The sequence below is a fragment of the Channa argus genome, chromosome 7, assembly GCF_033026475.1.
Source record: "Channa argus isolate prfri chromosome 7, Channa argus male v1.0, whole genome shotgun sequence".
NCBI classification, from domain to species: Eukaryota; Metazoa; Chordata; class Actinopteri; order Anabantiformes; family Channidae; genus Channa; species Channa argus.
Genome location: NC_090203.1, coordinates 2297397 through 2323445, shown reverse-complemented (window position 1 = coordinate 2323445; position 26049 = coordinate 2297397). Strand labels below are relative to the sequence as shown.

At 42.2% G+C, this 26049-nt stretch overlaps 2 protein-coding genes across 2 annotated transcripts; one reads left to right on the top strand and one right to left on the bottom strand.

Moving 5' to 3' along the window:
- Positions 1–1165: 1165 nt before the first annotated feature.
- Positions 1166–16215, top strand: onecutl (one cut domain, family member, like). Its single transcript, XM_067511071.1, has 3 exons — positions 1166–2253; positions 2641–4004; positions 10225–16215. Exons 2-3 carry the CDS (start codon positions 2957–2959, stop codon positions 10533–10535), a joined length of 1359 nt encoding a protein of 452 aa, XP_067367172.1. The 5' UTR covers positions 1166–2253; positions 2641–2956; the 3' UTR covers positions 10536–16215.
- An 807-nt stretch (positions 16216–17022) lies between these two features.
- LOC137130659 (cathepsin S-like) lies at positions 17023–26049 on the bottom strand. Its single transcript, XM_067511070.1, has 8 exons — positions 25922–26049; positions 24974–25098; positions 24672–24794; positions 22743–22889; positions 21297–21521; positions 18532–18697; positions 17586–17688; positions 17023–17351 (listed from the first exon to the last, which is right to left on the bottom strand). The coding sequence occupies exons 1-8, from the start codon at positions 25977–25979 to the stop codon at positions 17252–17254; spliced, it is 1047 nt and encodes a 348-aa protein (XP_067367171.1). The 5' UTR covers positions 25980–26049; the 3' UTR covers positions 17023–17251.

Sequence of the window (26049 nt, the reverse complement as noted above, 5' to 3'; positions counted from 1 at the left end):
CCAAAATCGGAGGATCCCCCCATTTTATTTATTGCCTGTATTGGTAATGGGGAGTTTGAAGCTTCCACTGATGCTCTCACTGTAAATGGTGAAAATGTAAATGTTTTGGCTGTAATGTTGCTGATCTCACTGCGAGGAAAGTGGCTGTGGATGTGAGCATCAGCTAAATGCTTCAAATGAAAATTTCTCTTGTGGCTTAGAGCTCGGAAGCTGCACTGTACCAGCTGAGATGGATGTGAATATATGTTTCCTCCTAAATCCCTGCATTATACAGGAAGAGATTATTACATCATAGTGGCCGATCGCAGGCCCTGGTTTCAGTTTCCCTCTGGGCAGGGAGTGTAAAAAAGTTGGGGGGCCTTGGAGCTCGGGTGTCACCCTGACTTCTCGGGTTTTCCAGTCCCAGAAGGTGAACTTTCACCCCGACCTCCAGAAGGACCCTTTATGCGCGCTCTGTAGCCGTTGACCATTTTTACCTCCAGCTACTGCCCATCCTTGCACGCATCCGTGTTGGCTGCGCGCAGGGCGGATCGATAGGGCAGCATCTGCTCCGGGAAGCCGGCGGTCCCACACCGCGCACCGCTCCGCTGTTTCCAAACGCCAGAACTGCTCATCTCTGAAAATTAAACTGACAGACAGATATGATTAGTATGCGCTCTGCCTCCCTGCTTCTCTGTCTGTCTCCGTGTTTCTCTCTCTGAGGCTGGCGCGCGCGCAAACACGCACGCGCAGGCCCCATCCGCGCAGAGCAGATGTTTATTTATGCTTCGTATGCGCACACACGCGCCAGCTCACGTAAATGGACGCTGATCTCGTGCGAAGCGCGCGCACAGAGCCTTGCATGCACGCACATACGCGCGTTCATCTCACACATGCAATTCCAAACGACCATGTTGTCTTCCACGTTGCGGTTTCGCCAAATGACATTGCACGTGCGCAAACCGCACACGCGCTCCCAGCAGGCCTGCGTGTGTCTGCTCGGTGCAGCAGCAGCAGCGGCAGCAGGTCGAGGGTCTTCTGGAAAAAGGGGTCGCGGGGGACTTTTCAGACTCAAGTGTTGGCGCTGTGAGTGAATGGAGCCGCGTGCTGAGTGCTGATTAAGAGCTGGGCTGAGCACGAGCGTCACTTGACAGCTTTTATTCCTGAAAGGTGGGATTTACATTTGTCTCAGACCAACGAGACGAGTCAGGAGAATTGAAGAAATACAGGAACCTTGTGGCAGACATGGCACTGAAAAGAAAAATGCACGTGCTGGAGATGCGGGCCTGGTGTGAAGATGGCCCACAGCAGAGGGTCTTTCAGTAGTCAATAAGTTGGTGAAGCGACACAAATATGCAATATATTTACCCTTAATCCCCAGCGTTTTAATCATGGCAGGGCTGAAGCAGCCGCGCACTGATCTTTGAAACGACAATCAAACTTATTATTTCCTCATAACAAACAGTAAATGCAACTAAATAAACGTGTGATAGCGCGTTCAATCCCCAAATTAGTGATCGTGTTTTTGTGGTGACAGTTTCAGCAAACACGTCACTCGTTACATAAAGAAGAACACAACGACATTAGCTGCGTGCAGCCTGTGAAAATCCATGGACGCAATGAAGAGCCGAGCGCAGCAGAATAACCAGGATGTGCGCACATATTCATAGGCCTGAGTTGTGCATGCGATCAGCAGAAGAAGGCTTAACCTGTGGGGTTATGAGAAGGGGAGCATCTCCACCTCCGCACCTCCCCCGCCCTGCCACCCCCCCCCCCCCCGGAGAGAAAGGGTTAATTGGAGTAGGAATTTCATCGCACATCTGTCAGATTTTTAAGGCCGTGACGCACTGAAAGCAGAGTCAATGTGAGCAAGGGGGGAGGAGGAGGAGGAGAAGGAGAAAGAGTTGGTGGTGAGATCGATGAAGTGGCAGGCAGAGGGAAGAAGAGGAGGAGGAAAATCTCACGAGATAATGAAAGAAAAAGGGGAGAGCTGCTAGAGCGCAGAGCAAAAACGAGGCTAGACCCGGAGATTTTTTTTCCCTTGGAGCGGAAAACAAAGCCTGGTAAAAGGGGAACGGGGAGAGCGAGCGAGGGTCGTCGCTATAACCGCAGATGGTTTTTTTTGCGCGCTGGTTTTGGTGAATGTTGCACCCCGGGGCGCAGCGGACCAATTGTGTGAGTCTGCGGGGCTGTTCGGCGACACAATCGGAGAGATGCACAGGACAGACAACAGCCGCGGACACGTTCTGAGAAGTGGATAAGCAAACAGAAAAGGTAAGATTTCGGACGCTTTATTAATCCGCGCGCGTTGGACATTTAGTGTCTGAATCCGAATCGTGTGCGATAGTTGCTTAACGCATCATTCAGCTACGTTGCGTGTGGTGTAAATATGTAATGTTCAGCGCTTCGCACGCGCGCTGCCTCCTTATTCATAACTTTGCATGAGAACGAAGCCACTCTTTTTTTGCTAAATCTGATGTTTTCTTTTGCTTTCCGCCGGAAGTGCGAGAGAACAAGTGACACCGACGCTTACTGTTTTTAATATTATTGATGCGCGAGCGTGAATGAGTGTCCGAGGCGGAGGAAACAAACCGTATCCGGCTGTTTCCTTTGCCTGCGAAGATGAAAGTTTAACATCAGCGCCTGTCTTGTCTCACTCAGGCACAAAAGTGAGGCTTCAGCCGAGCTGAGCACCAAAAGGGGGGAAGGACAGAACCAAATCTCAGCTGAAGCTCCTGCTGTTGTCACAAACTCATTTTCTGGGAGTTTGAAGACAGTACTTAACATTATCAGATAATTAATTAGACACCCCATAAGCCCTGAAATCAATTCATCCACAAATCAATAAATCCATAGTCTGGTGTAACGAGAGACCTTCCAGACTGTTAGCCTGGCTGTTGGACAACAAAACAAGAGAAGAGCAACAACACACACACACACAGGCTGAGAAATACTCATTTATTTGTTGAAATCGAAGATGGATGGGAGCCTAGGGGAGATGTCCCTCCACAGCCACGCAGACCTGGTTCACAGCCAGGACGGCAGGGCCATGCTGCACTCGCGGGACCTTTCAGCTGCTTTCCCCAGGCCCTCCCTCGGGGGTCCCTCCGTGTCTCTGGAGCCCGAGCCCCGTCCACCGGGCTTCGACCACTCCATGTCGGCGCTGGGCTACAGCGGCGACTCTCCGTCCAGCTCCGGCAGCACCTACACCACCCTGACCCCCCTGCAGCCTTTTGACGACAAGTTCCACCACCACCACCATCACCACCACCCTTGCCTGCCTGTCAGTAATGTCATCGGCAGCTTCACCCTCATGCGTGAGGACCGAGGCCTCAGCACCAACTTCTACAACCCTTACAGCAAGGACCTGGCCATGTCCCAAAGCCTGTCTCCCCCCTCCACAGGTTCGGGACTGGGCTCCTCCATGCATGGCTATGGCAGCCTGGGCAACAGCCCCAACAGCAACGCGGGCCAGATGCTTCACAGCAGCTACGACGTCCACGGGGGAAGCCTCTTCTGCCGGACATCAGATTTTGGCCGTGAGATGTCGCCACCGGGCTTAGGAGGAGGCGACGTGTCAGTGGGGCATCAGTTGAACAAAATGGAGGCTCACCAGCACCCCCCAGGCCACCACCCTCACATCTACAGCCAACACTACCAGTCCCACCATCACCCGAGCCAGCAGGCCTCTAAGATCGGTGAGCACCTGCACTCCTCGTTGTCGGCCTCGTCCTCACCGGGCGAGGGCATGCTGCCGGGCTCACAGGGCAGCGGAGGCAGCGGCGGGGAGGAGATCAACACCAGGGACGTGGCCCAGAGGATCATCACCGAACTGAAGAGATACAGCATTCCGCAGGCCATCTTCGCCGAGAGGGTTCTGTGTAGGTCACAGGGCACGCTGTCTGACCTCCTGAGGAACCCCAAGCCCTGGGGCAAGCTCAAGTCTGGCCGCGAGACCTTTAAGAGGATGTCCCGCTGGCTCCAGGAGCCCGAGTTTCAAAGAATGGCCTCACTTCGGCTGGAGGGTAAGATCTGGCTTTGCTCTCTATCTTCCTCACACAGACACACACACACTCACACTCACGCAGATACCACAACAACAAACAGACACACTCTCTCCTCTTGTTTTCCCCAAACACCTTCCTCCTCCATGTCTTCCTAAAAAATTCTCCTCTCCAGCAATCAGTATGCAGCTCAGGCTGAGACACGAGGAAAAGCAAAGGCATCATACTGATGTCTCCCGTCTTCACACCGCTGTGCACGTACCACTGGTTTGTCCATTGTCTCAACAGCCTGGGTAATAAGAACTTAGCAGCACGTTGATGACAGTTTGAGCAAGAAAAGGGCCATATGTGCCCTTCCTTTGTTTACTTTGCTTCCCAACAGCCCCTATTGATTTGTACAGTAGCAACAACAACAAAAAAAAAAAAAAAGCCACAGACATTTGCCCTCCTCTTAAATGAACCATGAAGATCAGCGTGAGCAGCAGTTGGCAATTTAATCGCTTTTGAGCCCACAAAATAATTTGTGCAGATATGCCATGCTGGAGCGATTGATTAATTCGAGCAGTGATTTATATCTGCTCAGCGGCTGAAGTTGAGTTGGCAAGGTAGCTGATGCAAATTAGACTTGAGCTTTCGCCAGACATCTTTTATCAACGTCGTCACTGAGCCAATTACTGTGAGGTTAAATACAGATGTTGTTCGGCTCTGAGGCAGCAACCTGCAGGTTTGGTAGACTCCACATATTTGCAAAGTCTTCCGTGCAAATGACGCTTAACCAATAAGCTATTTTGGTAATTGGTTAATTAAAAAAAAAGCACCTATCAGGCAAAAGTGCTAAACATTAGCTGGTTCGACAACTGCTTGAAATGTGAGAGTGTGTTTTCATATTTTACTATTTTTGACATTTGATAAACCGAAAAATAATTGGAATCAATAGTCAACAAATCACTGGTTGCAGTATTTATTCAAATTTCATGGGGCTAAAGATTTTTTCTTTTTTTGAAAGGCACATTGTAATCTGCTGCTTGACATTTAATATTCTTTGGGGACGTGGACCGAAGACACGACAGCACGCTGTACAGTGCCGTGTTACAGTGTTGTCCCTCCGCAGGGACCGAGGGCCCATCTGATACACGGTGCACAGAAAGATATCCAAGTGAACACGGAAATATGAGACGAGCATAGGCGTGTGTGTGTGTGTGTCGCTCCAAGTGGTCTGCACACTGCAGGGGTCTGTGAGTAGTACGTGTGTGTGAGCCTCCCCAGTTGATCACTGCTTTTCGCTCTCTGTCAGCAGCTCGACTGATTAAGCTCCAACAACACAATGGGGTTCATAGGTAATGATTGTGCACTCTTGCAATCCCTTCACAATTATTGATCTTTGATTGTTCGGCTCCGAGAGCACATGTGTACATCCTCCATTCAGCAAAGCGTTGCCACAATCACGCCCCAAAACCTCTTACCTAATGATTGGTTATCTGTGGGTTTGTTCTGTAATTCGACGTAATTGTTGTGCGATCGCCTTGTATGCAAAACACCTGTTCCTGTCCCACAATCATCTAATCTCCCGGATGATTAAAGAGCTCTTTGTTCCTTTGAGCAGATTTTGCTTAAACCACCAATCATCCTCTGTATTTGCAGAATCCTAGTTTGCCCGTCTTTACAAACACAAAACATCATTTTAACGAGTCAGTCCTCCAAGTCTGAGTAGTTGATCAATCGGACTCATAAAAAATTAAAGTCCCTGTCCAGAGAGCTGTGCTAATGTTTGACAATGCACCTCTCTCTGCTCCCACACACTCTGAAATTGCATATTTAGTTCTTGGCAAAGCCACAATTTGGACAGCTCCGCACTTTTCTACATAACCTACTTTCCGAAGGGGGTTGTTGTGTTTTTCCCCCCCTGGCCAACCCCCTTTTGTTTAATTACAAGCCTCTATTGATTTCCATGGGAAAGAGCAGCACGCCTTGCCCACACACACCTCGGCTGCATCGGCGAATCGAGACTGGAATTAGAATGCACGGTGCCCTGTGCTCCCCAGTCTGAAGATAGCTCAAGTGCTCTCTGATTCACGCCTCAAGTTTTAGGATGATCCTCCTTAATGCAGCACTCGCGTAAATACATTAAAGGCCCTTCAGATGCAGCGAGCTGCACTGTGTTACTTCCATAATTATGTCTCCTATACATGAGCCTGTATGCACAGTAATTATTGGATGTACTTCCTGCCATTTTGTCTTTTCAAATAATCGTCTTTCGGCAGAGATGTTTCGCTAAACATGGAGGTGGTGGATTTATCTGCAGTATCTTGTGTGTGTGTGTGTGTGTGTGTGTGTGTATATACGTGCTGTATGGATTATTGTGCTGTATATGAGATGCATCTCTGGTCCAACCTTGGGCTGTGGAGGAGGCAATCAGGATTTAGTCAGAGAAGAAGGCAGGATAAAGACCACACAGCCGTGGCCTGACACTTAAAGTCGAGGAGGAGATCACACACTATAACTTTAAAGATGATGGCCGAAGCCCTTGACTGAAGGTCTGAATGAATAAGAAAGGTCAATGCGGTTTACGTGTCGGCTCCAGTGCCTGCACCACCCCCACAGTAATGAAAGCCACAAAGACTCGTCCAGTTCTCGCTGCGTACAGTTCACATTTGGCGAGCAGGCTCAAAGGTCAACGCTGATTCCATTTGCATATCAGGAAATGCGAGCGGGTCGACGTGGCCCGAGCGGCGCAACATCAAACAAACAGGGCTGCTGTTTTTGTTGTTGTTGTTTTTCATCTGGCTATTGCAGCTCCCCCCACGTCAGTGCTGAAGGGGTTAACCAGCCTCTGTGGGTCGAGGAGTCTGAGCTGCACAGATTTAATCAATAATTTCTATCAGCCCCTGGCCCAAGAAATCAGCAGGGGGTGGGCTGGGGCTGGGGGGGGGGGGGGGGGGTGCGAGAGGGAGAGGACCGGGAGGGGAGAGTGTGGGGGGGGGGCACTCTGGCTGGGGGGGTGTAGGTTGGGACGCCGGGGGGTAGGGAAAGGGCTTTCGATCACGTTTCCGCAACACGAGACAGGGGCATACATCATGATTAGGGGCTGTTCCCACGATCATAAGAAGCCTATAGGGGAATATTTATGTCTTCAGGAGTAGCCCCTGCGTAGGGGATTTATAGCATGGTAATTGTGAGCCTTTTACACATGATTACAGCATAAGGAAGCATTTACTTAATGGCCAGTGTTATGATAGCCAGTGAGGGAGAGAGCCGAAGATGGGATGGAGGCGAGGAGGAGAGCAGCAGGACACCCCGACTCCTCCAACAAGCCATAAATCCACAGTACAAGCCAGCACTATCATGTCATTCCTTTCATTACTACATGAGCCGAGAGTGCACCACTGTATATATACATACACACACACACACACACACACACCTTCTATAGCTGCAGCCCACTTTCCAACCCCCAAGCCAGAAATATTGATGGTGGTGATGGTGTAATGTCTGCAGAATTGTAGCATTTGGAGAAGAAAATAAAAAAAAAAATGATTTCACGTGTAATGATAATATCGTGCTGCTGACACCTCGGCCCGCTTGGATTTTAATGAGACGCGGTTCGATAAGTCTCAGAAATGCAAACGAGCTCTTGATGTCTTAAAAACTAGCGTTCCCCTGTAATCTCAAGTTCACAAGTCAGAAATTTTGCTCCAGATAATGATTTTGGAGGAGGGCACTTGCAGAGGATTCGCAGCAAGATAAATACTCAAATGGATGTTTGTTGTCGGAGCCATCAAAGCTTGATTGGTCCCGACTCTGATGGCACTCGTGTGGAAAAGACGACAGTAAGGTCACACCTATTCATCAGAAGCTCCACTAATGAGAGAAATTTGCGGCTGTGAGTTGGGGCAGCGAAGAGTCGCTCGTACAGTAAACAGCAGCAGCAGCTCTGGCTCTGTGAGATGCCTCTCAATGGGAAGATGTAAGCCAATCAATTGAATGTGTCAGTGCTGCTTTGACGAAGGCAGCATCTGTATTTTATGTGCGTGTTAAGGGTTGAAACAGAGGATTTCAAGGGTTGTTGCCGGCTGATATCTCCATCTAATCAGGTCATTTTTTTTTATCAATAGGACTTCCATAAATCTTCTTGTCTTAAAACAAGTGAAGACATCTGGCAGTGCAGCAGTGTTTCAACTAGTTTTCACTATAGGACGCAGCTTGTTTTAGGAATTTTTGAGAATAAAGTGCCATTTATCTTCATTTTAGCACTGAAACCTGCCTCCTCTGGTCTTGTTTGTAGACACTTAAAACAACATATTTATCAAATTCTCGAAATAATTATAAAGAGGATGAAAATATCCCAGTTTGAGCTGGCATCTTATTGTGAAAATATTTAGGACAGTTTACAGAGTAGACTGTTGCCATGCTAAAAATAATCGAAGAATTATTGTTATCCGCAATTTATTTATTTATTTTTTTATGGCAAAAGAGCCTCTGGAACCTAATTTAGCTGTGCACTGATGGTCTTATTTGGAAAAATACTATTGCACAGTCAAATCCATGAGCATAAAGAGCAAGAGAATGTGCGTTTGTCCACCAGCGGCCCCAGTCCACTGGCTCGCCCTCAGTGTGCATGTGCATTTATTTGTGTGCTTGTGCGTCGCCCTGTTGTGTTGCGTGCGCACACACCGATGCTTACACTTAGAAAAGCATTTGATACCATCAGCAAAACAGTCGCTCAACTGCACAGTGCTGATTGAAACCTCTTAAAAGTGTGCATTTAGGTAATTGCACAACTCCCCCTAAATATGTTTTAGTCCACTTAAGGCTTCTAAACACCCTGGGCTCTGCCGACTCGGCTTGTTTCACTCACCCCTGACGTAACCCACCTTTAATAGAAAATAAATTAGTTCCCCCTAAAGTGATTATTACTCACTCAGTGCCGCCACATGTAAATGACTTTTATGAGAAACTAATGATGTTGAAGTGTCCACTAAGGGAAAGGGAAAAGAGTAAGTGGAAGGAGATGGACAGAGAAAGAGAGAGAGAGAGAGACGGGAGGGGAGGGGAAGTTGGCTCGGTACACAAAGGCAGAGGTTGGTGTTGTGTTTCCTGTAAATACAGAATTACAGCTTGTTAGAGGTGAAAGGTTCAGCGATGGATATGCAGAGGAACATGCAGCCTGAATTCAAAATGCTCGTCTGATTCTCAAAATGGATCTAAGCTCAACCCACACACACCAGGCTATTTTTCCTCCTCGCTGAACAAAACTGCCGTTTTTAATATTCCATTTATTTTTGCCTTTTTTTTTTTTTTTTTAAACTTCAGACTTTTTTCTGAGGAAATATTGATTATATAATTGGGTGGGCTGCCGGTGGTACAGTGGTGTTTAACCCAGACCCTGAGTTTGTAGTTTGTGGTTGATGTGAGCACGACTCACATTAAAAACATCAAATTACCAAAATACTTTTTCACCCCATCAGTGCTTACAAAGCAGGACAGATGGCTTTGACACAGCTAATTGCAGAACACGTAGTGACTGGTTTAAAAAACAAAGCAACTTAATTTAAATGCACATACGAGATTTTTAAAAATCTGATTACTTAAGACACTGTGAGTGATCCTGAATGCTGAAACGTTAAAATCATTTTTCTTGTTTCCTACATGCCTCTATTTGTATATTAGATAACATAAAACATACACAAAGTAAAAATTTGTACCAATAAGTCCTGTAATATTTGTATTTTCCAATTTATGACAAATAGGGTGCAGCAATCATAGTTTAGCTAAAGAAAATGAGGGAATTTAGGCTAAAAATTGTTCCTGTTTGGTTCTTTGGCAAAATGATAATAGCATTGTGCATCTATGGGATTAATTTTTCATATTAATTTGTCAGCGGATGACAACACCGGAGAGATTTGTGAAAATATTGCCTGTCTTTCTAAAGTAGGGTGGAGAACATAGTAAAAACCATGAAGGAAAACCTGAGAGTTTTGTCCTGGATGCAGTTTTATCCCAGCAGCCTCACTGGCAATAAGATGTGATGGCTTGAACATCTTGATTCCTTTACTGCACAATGAAACAAGCTGCTGATTCATCTCTTTTAACTAATTAAAGTTGCTTAGCTAATCTGTTTTCTTTCAACAAATCCACTTTCTTCCTGCTTAATCCATTTGTACTAGTTAGCCAGCCAGTCTTTTTGCTGATCTGCTTCCCCTTTGCTTTTTTAAAAATGTGTCTTTTATCCATCTGCCTGCAGCCTGCAAGCGGAAAGAGCAAGAGCAGAACAAGCTGGAGCGCAACCAGGGCCCAAAGCGCACCAGACTGGTGTTCACGGACCTGCAGCGGCGCACCCTCATGGCCATCTTCAGGGAGAACCACCGCCCGACCAAAGAGCTGCAGGTCACCATCTCCCAGCAGCTAGGCCTGGAGCTCTCCACTGTCAGCAACTTCTTCATGAACGCCCGCCGACGCAACCTCAACAAGTGGGCCGACGAGGGCCGCCCCTCCTCCACGGGTTCCTCTGGCTCCAGTGTTTCCTCCTCCGCGGTGTCTTGCAGCACGGCGTGATGACGGACCACCGAGGAGGCGCGGTGGGGAGGGCGCTGAGGGAGCAAGGGGGCACATAGACTGGTCTAGGCAGAGATCAGCCGTAATAAATGTCCTCCTCGTTATCAGACGGAGCGACGGAGCCAGCGATTAAAGTTGATTTTATCAAGATGAAGCATTTTTTCCCAAACCAAAGTTGATCACTCCCTTGAAATGGAAGGGAGCGATACCCTGAGTGATACGATCGCAGGAAGTGAGTTCCTGCTTGTATAGTCAAGGGTGCAAAAATGATTTGACTCAAACAAGAGTCACACCCTTACTTAGACGCCATCTCATTGCATCATTTTGATTATGTAGATTAGAGATAATGAGGGTATTACAAATCAGGAGGAAACATATTTTGGTGTACCTTCAGATCTATTGTCATCTCTCCAAATGTGAAGAATCAAGAGGTGCCATTTGCTCATATCTGGAGAGCTCCATTGTGTAACTCCTTAATCAAAAGTGTTCATCCAAAGACGTTAATCCTCCCTTATTGTTCCTACAGTCTTGTTTTTCCTCAAAAATCAAGGTGAAAGAGGAAGAAAAAGCAATTTTTTTTATGGTTTAATTTATTTTTTCATTTCCCTTCTTAGCATGCGTTTCCATGGTGACGGTTCCCTGTACTGTATGGCGTTGTTCCAAGTTCAGAGCCGGGGATTATTAGGAGAGTTCTGTAGCATCCATAACTCCCAGCTGTCAATCATAAACCATCAACAGGAGCCTGTCCCGTATTTTGTGAAGATCGTCCCTCCTTGAATGAATCAGAGTTTTCAAGTGGGAATCGCGTTGCATCGTGTGGTACGGCAGGACAAAAATCAATAAACACAAGCAGGACGCAGAAACAGACTTGTTGGTGTTAACGTCGAGCTTTAAGACTCTCACCGAGCTTCCAAATGAAAGCTCCACAGCCATTTTTTGACTCATAAATCAAGCCAAAAAAAAGGAAGAAAAAAAAAGGAAAACCTTGAAAATAAAAAGGTTCTATGGAGAAGAGGTTCACCTGACACAATGTATAGTGACATTGTAGTATTTTTTCCACTCATTTCCAAACTGTACACACCTCTGCTCCATTATGATTTTTTTTTTCTGCTGTTGTTTTTTTTTTTTTTTTTTTTTTTTTTTTACAGATGTCTAGAAAATGGAGGAATGTGATTCTTTCAGCCCTTTTTGTACAGATTTCAAGCACATCGCTCTATTTATAGAAACACGTTGGAAGTGCGGGGCAGTTTGTTTCAGCCCTGCTGACGTACAAGGTCATTTTTTTGGTCCACAAAGGAAAGGCTTTAACGTGCCTCCTTATAGCCAATAGTTGAATCGAACCACGAACATTTCAAATGCAATTGCTGATCTGATCGACGTATTTATTACTGCATTTGTGTATTTATTGTTTTTCCTTTTACTTTCCTCTCTCTATTTATTTGGTTATTTATTTATGCTATCTATATACTGTAAGTATTTATTTAAACAGTGTTCTGTATGTCTGTGTGAAACTGAAGACTTTTTCTGATGGGCACTTTTAGCTGTAGATTCCCATCGTAATACCAAAGATTAACATTGCCTCCCTGAATGTACGGCCTGAATCCCCAAACCCCGTACCTGATCCCAACCCGATCCAGCCCCACCACCCAGTGATGTTATGTATCTCTCTCTCTATCTTTAAGGCCTGGCCTTTGTTTTTGTTTCAATTTTTTGTAGAAAAATGGGGATTTCTTTACTCTTGCAAATGTCTCTGCGGTCAGCTCTTAATGCCAAGGCCAAAGCTTGTTTGAATGTTGTGATAAGATTTATAATTAATAATACTATGAATAGTAACAATAATAATAATCATCCCATAGGTTCACTGGTTGCTTGTAAAGTTGTGTTCAGACCAATGCCATCTGGTGGGTGTGCAACAATCCTGGAGACCCGCTCAAAGTGCTGACTGAAGGCCCTATAGAGTGCGAGTCCTTCAGGGTCTCGTGCAACCACGCGTACTATGTGTCTGCCTGGGGATACCACCCCTTCCAGTCTCCTTCACCTGCCACCCCCCCGGTGCAGACACTTGTGTCTATGTCCAACTCAGTGTATGATCTCACCATCCTCCACATGCCAAGCCCTTCTGACAGTTCTCTCAGTTCCAACAGGGTTTACTTATGGGTTTTGAGGGTTTTGGGGTTTACTCCTGTTCCTAGGGTTTTGAAGGTCTTAGGATTTGTTGCTGGACTTCTCCTAAGGTATATTCTGGATCTGCTGGGGATCTTGGGTTTTGTTCCTGTTCCTAGGCTACTTAAGGTTTTTGGACTTGTTGCTGTACTTTTCTTTTAAGAGTATGTTTCTAAACCTTTGCAGATCATGGGTTTACCTGAATGGCATTCTGAATGAAATTATTCCTGGCTTTGGGTTTTTCCCTGTTAAGGGTTAGGGTTAGTACAGCAAGAGATCTTATTGTTTGTCACTAATCTTCTGAAGAGTTCGGATTTGGTTACAAGGCCTCAATTCCTGTTCCTGAATTTCTTATGGTCTTTGAGTTTATTTGTCTTTGTGTAGGAACTTCTGATTTCTTTAAGGGTTATGGGGCTTGTAGGAAATGTCCCTGGCCCTTCAAGAGCCTCCAGGTTCATTTGGATCATCTAGGCATCTTAAAGCTTGTTCCAAGTCATCTAAAAGTCATAGAGTTTCCCCTGCACCATGCACAAGTTTGCGTTTCCAGCATTCTGCTTGGTGAAATCACGAGAAAATCACCTACGATCTGATTCTTTGACCCCTGTGTAAATGTGTCATGGATAGCTTGGCCATTTTTCACCCTCAGTCTCTTTTTCTCTCTCTTTTTTTCTGTCTTTAACGTTGGAAGGGGCGGATTGCAGGGGCCCCCTTCACAGCGTGCACTTGAAAGACAGGCGGTCATGAAAGAGGCCATCGACTTTTTCTCTGACTTCAAAGGGAAGGTTTTTTTCAACTCATCTCCTCTCTGGGTATCTGGTCTGGGGTCCGCTCTTGGCCAGACCTGTGGGCTTTAGGGGGCATTCAAAGAGGGCGGAGGGAGATCAGAGAGAAGGCTGAATCATCCAGAATGAGGATAGTGGTAGTGGTGTGTCTGTGTGTGTCTGTGTGTGTCTGTGTGTGTGTGTGTGTGTGTGTGTGTGTGTGTGTGTGTGTGTGTGTGTGTGTGTAGGAGAGGTGGGAGGGGGTTGTTTGAGGAACAGGAGGTGTTGGAGTAGTGGGGCATAGAGCTGAATTAAACTTTAATGAGCAACAATTGTAAGCATGCTGAGAGTGGAAGGAGGCGGTGGAAGGGTTGTGTAGTTGAGTCTATACTGGGGGGGATACAAAAAATAAAAGAGCTTGTAGGCTCCTCTGCCGACCCCTGCTCGCTACTGTCATTGTATCAAAGCTGAGGTGACACCTTTCAGGTTCCCCTTTGTCTCTCTGACTGGAAGACTTAAATGGAGATGCAGCTTTTTGTACCATACCACCTTCTGTTCTGTGTCAAGTAGGGAAGCTCTTTCCTTTATGTTCACAAGAGAGAGAAGGGAGGTGTAAATTCAGCTGGCTGCTGCAGGTGATCCGCAATGCCACTTTAGCCTGTGGCTCCCCCTAGTGGCTCTTCTAAAAAGACCCTGAAACGAGGCTGGTACATGAGACCATTGCAGAGAGCAAATAATGAACTAGCAGAACTTAAGGCTGATGTATACTTTCAGGAAAAAAAAGACCAAAAAAAGTATTTTTTGATAACGTTTAAACCAAAAATACCAACCAAAGATTGATGGGTAACTGCTGAATCATTATGTATCATGGGTGGTTTTAGCAGTTCCCTATCAGAGCTACCGTAGCACTCAGAGGATTCAAAAAAGCACCAGTGGGGTTCCATGTGCTGATTATTTATGTTGCATAAAACAGTATTATGTTGATCTGGAACTGAGAAACTGACATGAGGCAGTGTCTTCAGATGGACGTCTTTTGACTCTGTCACTCCTAGTGTCCCCTTGTCTGTCCCTGTCCTCTCCCCTGTGTGTATCTGAAGACTTTACCCATCTACCTCAACTGTGTGAGATGTTGTGTGGCAAAGATATTCCTTAACCAAAGAACTCATCCTGTCAGGGTGTCTCTGTCTATCTGTTTTATCTGTCCATCCACCTCTTCTTCATGCCTTGTACTCCAAACCAAATGTGCTGGAATCAATCCGTAACAGGAGGCAAACAAGGCCCCTGTCCAGCCAAAGCTAAAGGCCAGTATGCTAGGGTGTCCCATGGATCCATGATCTGTATATAAACAAAACCATTCAAGACCAAAAAAAATAAAGGAGGTGACAATCCAAGCAAGGAGGATCTTGCTGTAATCAACGTTGCCTATTCCTTGTTTTCCCGAAAACTAGAACCATGTGACTTGCTGTTAACGTGAAAAAGCCCAAGAATCAAGCGCTCATCCCAAAATCAAATTTTAAAAAAGCGTCAGGAGACAGAAGCTATTTTTCCACATTTGTAAGCCACCTCCCACCTGTTCTTTTTCCAAAATGTTTAGTGTAGTTGAAACACTGTTCGATCCCACTGTTGTAAGTAGGAATTAATGAAATCCACACAAAGCTTTAAACGGGGAAGAGCTGAGGGAAATATTACATTTGAGTCCCAGTTTCCTCAGCTTTGACTCGACCCACCATGCTTTATCGTGCCATTCTTGTCCATGTGTTAGACTTACTAATGAATGTGGCTAACCAACCAAAGGCTTTGAAAAAACAAGATACACAACACTTTAAACGTCAATCATGGTGGGACATTTTGTATCAACAACTAAAGAAAATCCCTTTGAATACCTCATGTGAAAATTGTTTGTTGTGATGTTGCACTAAAAAAATAAAAATGACTCATTTGTAACCCAACCCTGCACTCGGATGACTTTATTCTGACCTTGTTGGAGGTGTCAGCAGGGGAGCTGGGGTTCTTTAAAGGCCACCACTGACAGATAGTTTTTAAAAACACTGCTAAACCGTATTATATTTGTCCAACATAAATGTACGTAATCACACTAGTTAACTCTGATGTAGTTAACTAGTTTGTAGCTTTAGTTGCATTTTGGATGCATCTTCTGTTTTTCACTTTAATGAAGCCATTTGTGTCCTTGTTTAATGCCAGTAATTTGGAAATGATGCTCATATTATTTCACACTACATTCCCCTCAATTTCAGCCTCGCATCGCGTGTTTTTGAAATCAATGGGTTTCTGATGCTAGTTAAGTTGGGTGTATTTAATAATAAATGTGATCCGGTTTGATGTTTCTTGCAGACGATAACATTGAAATTGTATTTAGTAGATGACATTCATTGGTTTGCAGCCTGTGGATTAGTATTTGGGCATTTTGGAAAAAGCTTTATTTCTCAGAATCTTCTTACGAGAACTAAACATAATGAAGGTAGAAAAATAAATAAATGTAAAACCACCAAAACCTCTACATTCTGAGAGAAATAATTTTATGGTGAATCTTCAGCCTAATGTTTTACTACAAGGTTTTATTGCAGAAACCTACAGAGAGTTCCTTCATAACTGGGCCTGTCTCAACCTGCAGAGTGAATTGTGGCTCCTGTGCACACTTGTCTTTCTAAAGCACGTCCAATAAGTTCAATTGGCCACAGGTGGACTTCAGTCAAGTTCTGCACACATCATAGGAGTAATAAAGCAAACAAGACACACCTGACTGCACTGCACTGGCTCTGAATACGTCTCTAGTTTTGGATTTTAAAGTAAAAATAACACATTTTCTCTTTGTCATTTTAGTTCATCGAACTTAGCCTGATCCGAACATTTGATCCACTGAAAATGAAACCTACAACTCAACAAAGCGACTTCTAATTCCACTCTTTCAGTAAAAACTCCACATGCAGCTCAGTTACTTTTTAAGCCTTGGTTACAGTCAGAAAGGACATGTCCCGACTTTGTCCAGAGGTTTAAAAGGAGCCTGTCTGTAAAATATTGAACAAGTCTGTAAAACCCCAACTTGCATTTTGTATATTTAGATTTTTTTCTGGATTATACAAATGACATAACTAGTGACTGTGGCTCTGGGGGTAGAGCAGCCCTCCACTAATCCCACGGTTGTTAGTTCAACTCCCAGCTCTTCCTGTCACGTTAAAGTGTCCTTGAATTTAACACTTTGGGTACCAAAAGATCATTTACCAATTAGACGCTGGTGGAGAGATCTTTCACAATTGCCTTTCTTTATTTTAAGCTGAGCTCAGCAGCTGGTGACACTCTGCAACTTCCCAACATGCCACAGCTTTTATACAGCTGCACCAAACACTTGCAGAGGAAAAAGATTCTGCCGTAAGAGCCGAGTATTGAGAAGTCGTGATATTCGTCATCTGATAAGTGATGAGAAATGTGGCTCTTCCTTTAATGTTGCACGCAAATAAAACTAACTTTTTGCCATTTAACTTTAGTGTTTAGCGAGAGGCCTGGGACTGTGCTGATGTAAAACAAATAGCAAACTTACAACAGAATGTTGCTCTTGGTACAGATGTTTGTCTTTATTACAAGTTCAAACACACAAACGTACACTGAAAGAAGTGGAGAGAAAGTTACCACTCAAATTTACAATTTTTAAAAAACACCACTTAAACCTCAGTCTTTAAAATTTGCCAATTGCAGCTTTGAAGTTAAAATACTATGAATTAAAAGTTTAAAATACACATAAAAGAAAAGATTATATCATATTAATTTCCTGTGTAGCTAGATGAGGGGATAACAACCATACAGAGCAATACCACACTGGTTGCCTTTGTTGCGCGACATCCGGATGTAGCCGCTGTCTCCAAAATAAGTTCCCCAGCTGGAAAAAGGAAAACCACACAATTACTTAATATGACACAGAATATTCACAATATCTGATTTTCTGAGTTTCCATAGAAAGGAGAGGCCATGGACAAGGGAAGACTGTGCCATTAAAGAAACAAAATCACCGTGTAGTAATAAAGATGTAGTTGTTTATCTGATAAAGTTCCAGCCCAGCTTCAGCTGGTTCACTGGATCAAACAGCTGTTCTGATACAGTCCAAATGCCTCACCTGTTCTTCACCAGCCAGTAGTCCTGTGTGCTCTGAGTGCCGTAGCCCACAGCAAGAACACCATGGTTTATAACCTCGCTGCAGGTCGGGTCGTCATACACTCCTGAAATGAAATGGGTTCAAATTATTTGAAATAGATCTGGTCATATTCAGTTATTATTATTATTATTATTATTATTATTATTATTATTATTATTATTATTATTATTATTATTATAAGAATCTCTAAAGTGTTCAATATTAAATGCATATATACATAATTAAACAATAAATAATTACATTGATCATTTGATAATGTAGTAATGTATATTTACATCATAATTTGCTAAACATTTTATGAATCTATTAAACCTAAAATTGTTTTAAACTATTTTAAAACATTTTGTATATTATTTGTATTTCATAATAGATATTTCTCTTTAAAAAATATTTATATTTCACCCATTTGTCTTCATAGTAATAAAGTTTAGAACATTTTTCTATGTTTATATTTAACTATATTTTAAATTTCCTTCTCATTTCACAATAACATTTTTGCCAAACGTTTAATCTCACAACATGTTGTGTTTCATTATGCAACGTCTCACTTTTAATCATCTCACTTCCATAGCCAATAATATTTCCTCCGCCTCCTTTGCAGCAGCTACCAGATCTACTGTGTCTATTGATAAAAGCAGTAACTGTCTATAATTATAGATAATGACTGAGTAATTCTGTTTAAATCATTGATAATCTGATCAAAAAATAAAATGCTATAAGCTGTTTTATTATACTAATGAATGATTTAAAAAAAACTTAGTTGAGCTTGAAACATCTCATTAAATATCTCACAGATTGATGTAGATGCTCAATTTATATATTTTAACAATTTGTTCATCTGAAGTCTCTAATTTATTTTGAACAGTTTGGTATTTCATATCTTAGATGCTGATGATGTGTTACATACCACTGCTGTAGAAAGTAAACGTTGGTTTTGAGGCATCAATCGCTACTGAAATGGGTCCAATGGTTGCAATTGCCTCCTTCAGAGCCTCCTCATCCTTTTCAGGCAGAAAGTGGTACTGGGAGCAATTGGCAGCACTTTCTTCAGGGTTGTAGTGACACTGTTGTTCCTGAATTAAAAGAAAGACTGCGGTTAAAAATGCTTCAAACAAGATGTGTGTAAAATATTCCTTAGTACCAGAAGATGCTATGGCAGTACATAGAATTTACAAATATTACTCTTTCATTTAATAGTTTTGAATTCCAGAACTTTTTAGCTTTAATCCCCTGAAAGCTGCCCAGTACGGCCTTACTCAAGGAAACCACAGTGGTGTTGATGAGGGAGGGGAAAGCTCTGCCCTTTCACTTTTCTGTCTGTCAGTTGGCAAAACTTCCGTCACAAGTTTTATTCTCAAATCTTAAAGGCCACTACATACAGCATTGATCATCTTAGAACCATGAATGGCTGTAGCCAATTTTACGCCATTTCATTTAATGCATATTGAGATATTGTACATAAAATTATAAACCTTAGCAGGATATATTCTCTGGAGACCACAAGTATGTTTACATTTTTTCAGCAATTCATCAAATAGTATCATTGTGCTCATTAAAACAAAATTTCAAACCACTGGTAGTTTCTATTCTTTTTTCAGTCAAATTAGATATTTCAAATGTGTGAGGCTGGAGCCATTGGATCTGCTCACAACTGCCCTCATCCTCCACAAGAACACGAGCAAGAGTGAACCAGATGAAGCCTGCAGGACAAACATGTTGTCTGTCCAATTCATTTGTTGTTGTTTCAAAGAGACATTAACAGCAGACCACAGACAAGCCAGAAGAGCAGCTGTCTACAGCCTGAAGGCTCAGATTTAACTTCTTGTACGCCCGCACTGTTGTCTTGTACACAAATTTGTTAAGTGTGAATTAGATTTTGCATAAAATATAGAAATATGCTCCTAACAGCGTTTTGTGCATTGTACGTTTTTGCTGTCCCAATATGTTGTTGGGATATATTGTGCATAACAACATGTAATGGCAAATACGCTTTACTGGCTTTAGTTGAATAGACATTAAATGTCCACATGCAACTGGGGAAAAACAATGGTTTGAAAGTTAAGTAGAAACATAAAAGAAATCAAATGGTAAAGCCATAATGAAAAAATAAATAAAAACTTTGCTTGACTCGTGTTTTAGCCAATTACAGACCAATCTCCAATGTCCCCTTTATTTCTGAAATTCTTAAAAGTAGTTGCAAAGCAATTATGTGACCACCTGCAAAGCAATAGCTCTGAAGATCTCCAGTCAGGATTTAGATCCCAGAAACAGCACCAGTGAAAGTCACTTTCACATAACAGACTTTTCTCCATACTCATCCTGATAGATATCAGTGCTGCATTTGACATCATTGACCACATTTTATGACAGATCCTGGAACATGTCATTGTGGTGAAGGAACTGCACTAGGTTAGTTTAACTCTTATTTATCAGATAGATTCAATTTTTTTCCATGTTAATGAGGAAACTACCGCGAACACAAAACTTTCTGTTCTAGGACCAATAGTTTCTACATGTCTCTCCTTTTTAAGAAGCATTCCAGGACGCGTTTGCTGATTTTGAACTTGCTTTTTTGGTTCTAGTTTGGGTAGGACATTTACATAAATGAAATGAAATGAAATTTAACTTCTCTCTGACTATATTTAAGAAATTCTTTCAATTTGTAGCTGCAAAATGCCTCCAGATGACATCACTTGGAGGAACCTACAGTTCAGATTATGTCGTCTCGTTGCTCACATGTTTGTAATCATGGTCAACCTGTTTTTCCAGAGTTCCCCCAGATGACATCATCTAAACTCCTAATGATGAAAAACTACTACAGCTGATGTCACGTGGAGAAATTTTTTAGCTAGAAGCAGAGAAATATTTTAATATAGGGAAGTCAGAGGGAAGTTTAAAGACATTAATGTATATTTACACCCTAAACGAAAGCCTACTTGTGGTCGCCAAAATTTCCAAAGGTAGAATGGGAGGCAGAGCCTTTAGCTATCAAGCTCCTCTCTTGTGGAACCAGCTGCCAGTTGCCTGGTTTTGCGGCAGTCGCAGGAAATGGACTTCATCAACACCACTCACTCATGGCGAATTCTCTATTACTACCTCCTTTATTTACAAATCACCTCAGATGGAGATAATCCAAACTTTGCACTATGGAGCTGGCTGGTAAAATCTGAGTAATGTCAGGGAAAGTCTGGAAAACGTATGAATTCCAGTGCATGTGTGAAAGGGGCTTAAGAACGTGACTGATCAGACTGCTGGGAGAACCCGGATACACCGAGCTCCTTCCTCTGCCCTCCTGCTTCTCTTTCTATACATTTATTCGTCACCACTGCATGACATTAACTCTGTGTCTTATTTCTCCTGTAGTTGTCTTTGTCCTTCTCTGTCCCCGGCAGTGGAGCTGTGTGTTTTCCAGTGCACAGCTATTGGTCCTACCAACCTACTCGATGCTTTCAATTTAATTCAAAAACCTTCAGTTCAAATCAAAACCTCGCTTGAATTTCAGCACATCAGGTACTTGTAGGTCACTGCTGCATAAAATTTGCATATCAGTATCATATCAGAATGAAGTAATCAAATTTGCTTCCAAATGTTTCTGACATGACACAGACTCCCTATAGTCCAAGTTTAATGTTTTTTGCATTTTTGACGAGCAGGTTGTAATCAGTTACTCACCAGTCCTATGTAGGGGTATGAAGCTTCAGATTCGATGCCCTGGTTTTCGATGACGTACTGGAAAGCGTTGGTCATAAAGCCTCCATCGCAGCCGTGGTTACCATATTTGCCACTGCAGTCCACCAGGTTTTGGGGGCTGAGGTCCACTAGCTTTCCTGTCGTCTTTGCCAACTGGCCCTCCAGGGCCCCTACAGCACTAAAGGCCCAGCAGGAGCCACAGGAACCCTGGATTTAAAAGACTCTAGTTACTGTAATGTCATGAACACAATGCTAGTGGCTATAAAGTGAGATCACACACGGTTCTGGATAACTTATCAACACTTCATATACAATGTACGACATCACCAGTTTTGTTCCTGCAGCTTCAGCATTACAAAAAATGTCTTGTGCATCACTTCATGCACATTTCCAAATTTGGCAGAACAGCATGAGTTTGTAAAGATGGAGCAGGTGGAGGGTCCAGCAGATTGGAAGAGGTTAAAGAACTACACTGACTCTTTAGCAAATGTTCTTGTTTGTCAATTATATTTAACATGTTGCAGAGAACAGAAGGAATTCCAAAATCAATATCTGAGTGTCTCTGGTTGAATGATACTCATCTGGTCACCACTAGTTTTACCCCCTCAAAACACAGCAAGTAATTTGTGAATATGATGATATTTTTCACTTCTTTGCAGTGAAACTCAATATTAATGAATTTTAAATTAATAAACACCCTACATTTTATTTAAATTACTGACTTTTCACAACAACATATTACAAATCTCTCTCTCTCTGTTCTGTATTTGTAAAGAAAAAAATGTATAACTCAATATTTTAAAGACATTTTACAGAACATAATAATAATATTAAAAAAGAATAATGTTGCTTTTAAGCCTCAAGACAAAAGTATAAAAACATTTAAAACATGTAAGTACAATAGAGCCTGAGTGCAACTAATGCAATGTCTGTACATATAAAAACTGTCAAATTGTGTGCATATATAAATAGGAAATTATGAATATTATTTCCACTGTTTATATAAGTTTTAAAATATTAAGAAGCCAAAAATGCACAAAAGTTTTTAAATCCAGGAACAATACTGGATTTACAAAGTTATATTCTTTTTGTCCTTTCAGCTTATCTCATGAGTTCAGGGTCACCAGAGATTTAGAAAGTTTTATAATTTTTACGTAATTTTCAAAGCTCAGATACTTGAGTAATAAAAAGTGACAGTTTTTAAACGGTAAGTGGGACGTTTTGGTGCTGATGTGTAACAGGCAGTCTTCGCCAACAACAGATTGTGGCAATGATTTGCAAAACTGGTGTTTATGTGACAACTCTCTTTGTGAACACCAACCGTTCTGAATAAAAAGGAACTGCAGGAATGTGGGAAATAACAGGTTGATGACATTGTTAACTGCATCACAAGACAATGAAAACAGAATTATATAGTTTGGTTTTTACCTGATTCTTGACACTGGTGACACAGCCCAAGTCTCTCCAGTCCATGGCATCTGGTGCAGCTACACCTGATTTCCTGGTAAACGGCGTCCTGTGGACGTCAGTTGGAGGACGGAGTGTGGCATAAGTCTTCAGGATCTCCTCTTGAGTCTGTGAGCAATCACACCACAAAAAAGTAAATGAGCAGCACCAAGCTTGGTCCCATATCCACTTAGCAGGTTTTGAATTTTTACATTTACATTTAGTCATTTGTCAGACGCTTTTATCCAAAGCGACTTACAGGTGAGATACAAGGCAGCAAAAATCTAAGTCAAGGAGAAAACATCAAAGCAAAGTCCTATCAGAAAAGTGTCTACATTTCATGAGATGCCAGTGCAAGAAAAAGCAGAAAGGACGTTTTAAAAAAAATATTTTTTAATATTTTGTTTAATATACATTTAAAATTAGTATTTGTGAATATTATAATATTGTCCTTTATTATATTACTTTGCTTTGCTGTGGATTAGGCATCATTTCAGCATCTTTCAGCTCCAAGTTTGTTTCAGTTTTACTGCACTTATCAGGATTTCATGTTTACAGTAACCATAACAAAAAAAGTACATGGACCTTTCATTTCCGTTAAAGTGGACTCTCACCAAGTAGAAGTGGTATAATGCAACAAAATGAGGGATTATAATTAGCTCGTAAATTGAGAACCTTCATATCAAACTTTTATGAGCAGACATTTTATTGCCTGAGATAACACTCCTACACTGAGAAATATCAATGAGGTCAAGCAGATGAATATGTTTTAGTTAAAGTATTAGCTTTCTGCCCTCCAAGAGTGGACCAAAATTTAATTTGAATATTGCCCAACAAAGCCTGGTAGATTTTGAAGCAACATAGGTTAAAGGACACAAGCCAAAACAGCACTTAGTTAATATTCCAGTAAGCAGTCTGAGTACTATGGTCATTCATTAAGTCAGACCCAGGACATACCGTAGGCTAATGACCATATATGTGGACAACAAATTGTAGTGAGCTTGATCGGTGAACAAGCTCAGAGCGGAAATCATCTCATTACTCCAGTAAAATCTCAAAGGCCGAAGCCAAGAAACTCAAGCTAGTTTCCCAAGCAAAGTGAAGTTGGGCCAGTTGAAGAGCCAAAGGCTAGAAAGACAAAGTGCTCATTCTATGTGAGGTTAAAACAAACTTAGTGGAATTTAGTTTTTGCATTATTTCAAGTTTTCTTCACGTGACTAACCCTGAACTTAATGACATTATTGGTAGAAGCTGAATAAATTAATGCCTTTTATTGGTGGCGGCTGAAACTAAATGGTTTTGGAGCCTTAAAAATGAAAAATAACAAATCCAAAGGCCAAGCCTGTTATTTTTAGTCTCAAGCCCACTGGTTGGTGCTTTAATGTTTTACTTTGAATAACAAAAATATCATTACATGAAGCAAATCTTACTTCACACTATTCTCTATTTTGATGCAGATTGAAACAAACTGTAGAATCAATTCAATCTCCTGTTAAATCAATGTGTCTTCTTCTATACAAATGTTGTACCTGCACAGTATTTCAAGTGCACATAAACCACTTAAGAAACTTGACCAATATCTGACAAAACCTGCGGAGGAAGTACAAGTAGTTTTCTGAACAGTGATTAACCTGAGAGGCGGTACCCAGGGCAAACCCACAAACTCAAAATCAGCTAAAAGCACCAAGATAAGAAGTTCATTGCAGTAGGTGAATATTCTTTACACAGACTTTAGTGCGAAAATCAGTCTGAAGGGATAAAACCGAGACAATTTTGTGATGGAAATATTATTTGAGCTGCTGAACTTCAGGGTTCAGATAAGTCAGGTTGTATCCATGCATCTACAGTATCTGAGTCCTGCTCCCGTCAAGCATTAAATAATAATCATAAATCATAAATTGAGTGCCTCACCAAGTCTCCCATTTGGTTCATGCCCAGTTCATAGGTGTGAATCCCCATAGAGGCTTCCAAGTTGTGCATGGAAATAAACTTTAGATTCTTCTCCCACAATTCCCTGCGGTGTGCATCCTCCACCTTAACACAGACAGAGAGAAAAAGGGCGTGAGGTCAAACACCGTATATAGAAACGCTAAATCTTATGGATTTTCCTCCTACAAACACTAGTTAATAATTTCAGATGAAGGGAAAAAAACATGTTCTCAATGACAGAACCTACAGTATATGTAAATTCCACCTTTAAATAAATCATTTACCTCATTCTGGTACATTTTGTTGTGCGTCTTCTTCCACATCTGCCAGTGAAGGTTCAAACTGCTGTCAAACGTGGCTGGTGCCCCATCCCACAGGGAAACGAGCAGCAAGCTCCAGAACATCAGGCCTGTGGACGCAGAGACATGGACAATATGAGAAGACAGGATATCATCTGACCTTTAGTGAGAAGGACCCTGCCTAACAGCCTAAGGGAACAATCCGCCTTCCAGAGGTTCATCCTCCAAAAGAGACTAATGTTTTTTTTAAAAAGTTTGTTAGTGTCAGAGGTTGCATTTAATGTGCAAAGAACGGGCTGGGAATTCTTATATGGATTAACTGAACTGCCCCAAGAAGCTAGAAAGCTACCACCTAATAGAACAAATTAGTACAAAGCATGTCACACATGTCAAGAAACTGTAGCTGTACAGTGTTTTGGTAAAGTCTGCCACATACATGTAGCATTTAAAATAACTTTGAAAGTAAATGGTATTTTATCTGCTTTTGTTATTTTCAGTTTTATGTTTTCTACTTTTTAGAATTCAAAACTTTGTCCTTTTTTTTATTTTATGGCACAAGGACGCTGTGCTTTAGGTTTCATTTTTTAACATACTTGGCTTCACTATTTGTGCATCCACAGCAGCTCTGCCTCCAAGAAATATTCTTAGAAAAGAAAAATCTTTGAAGAAAATCTGAATTACTGCATAAGGAACAAAACTTTGTAATGCATAAAATATTAACATGCTTTTAAAATAAATTTAAATGTGCAGATTTAATTTTTTGATGTCCTTTTTTAGTGCCATTCTAGGTAAAAACAATAAGGAGAAGTTTTGAAGTTTTGAAATTTAGCCTGTAGCCAAAGGCTTTAATTCTTAATTAATCCTGTCACATTAATGAGGACTTGGATGAAAAGTTAAAGTTAAAATTGTTGAAAACTTAAAACATTCACTTGCCTTGAACAGTCAGACTCATCGCTGCTTCTCTCTTCAACCCCTTCGGTCCTGTCTGCATTTTCCTGCTGGTTACTTATGAAGACAAATTTGTGTCACAATGTGTCACAATTCTTCCTCTTTAGAAACAG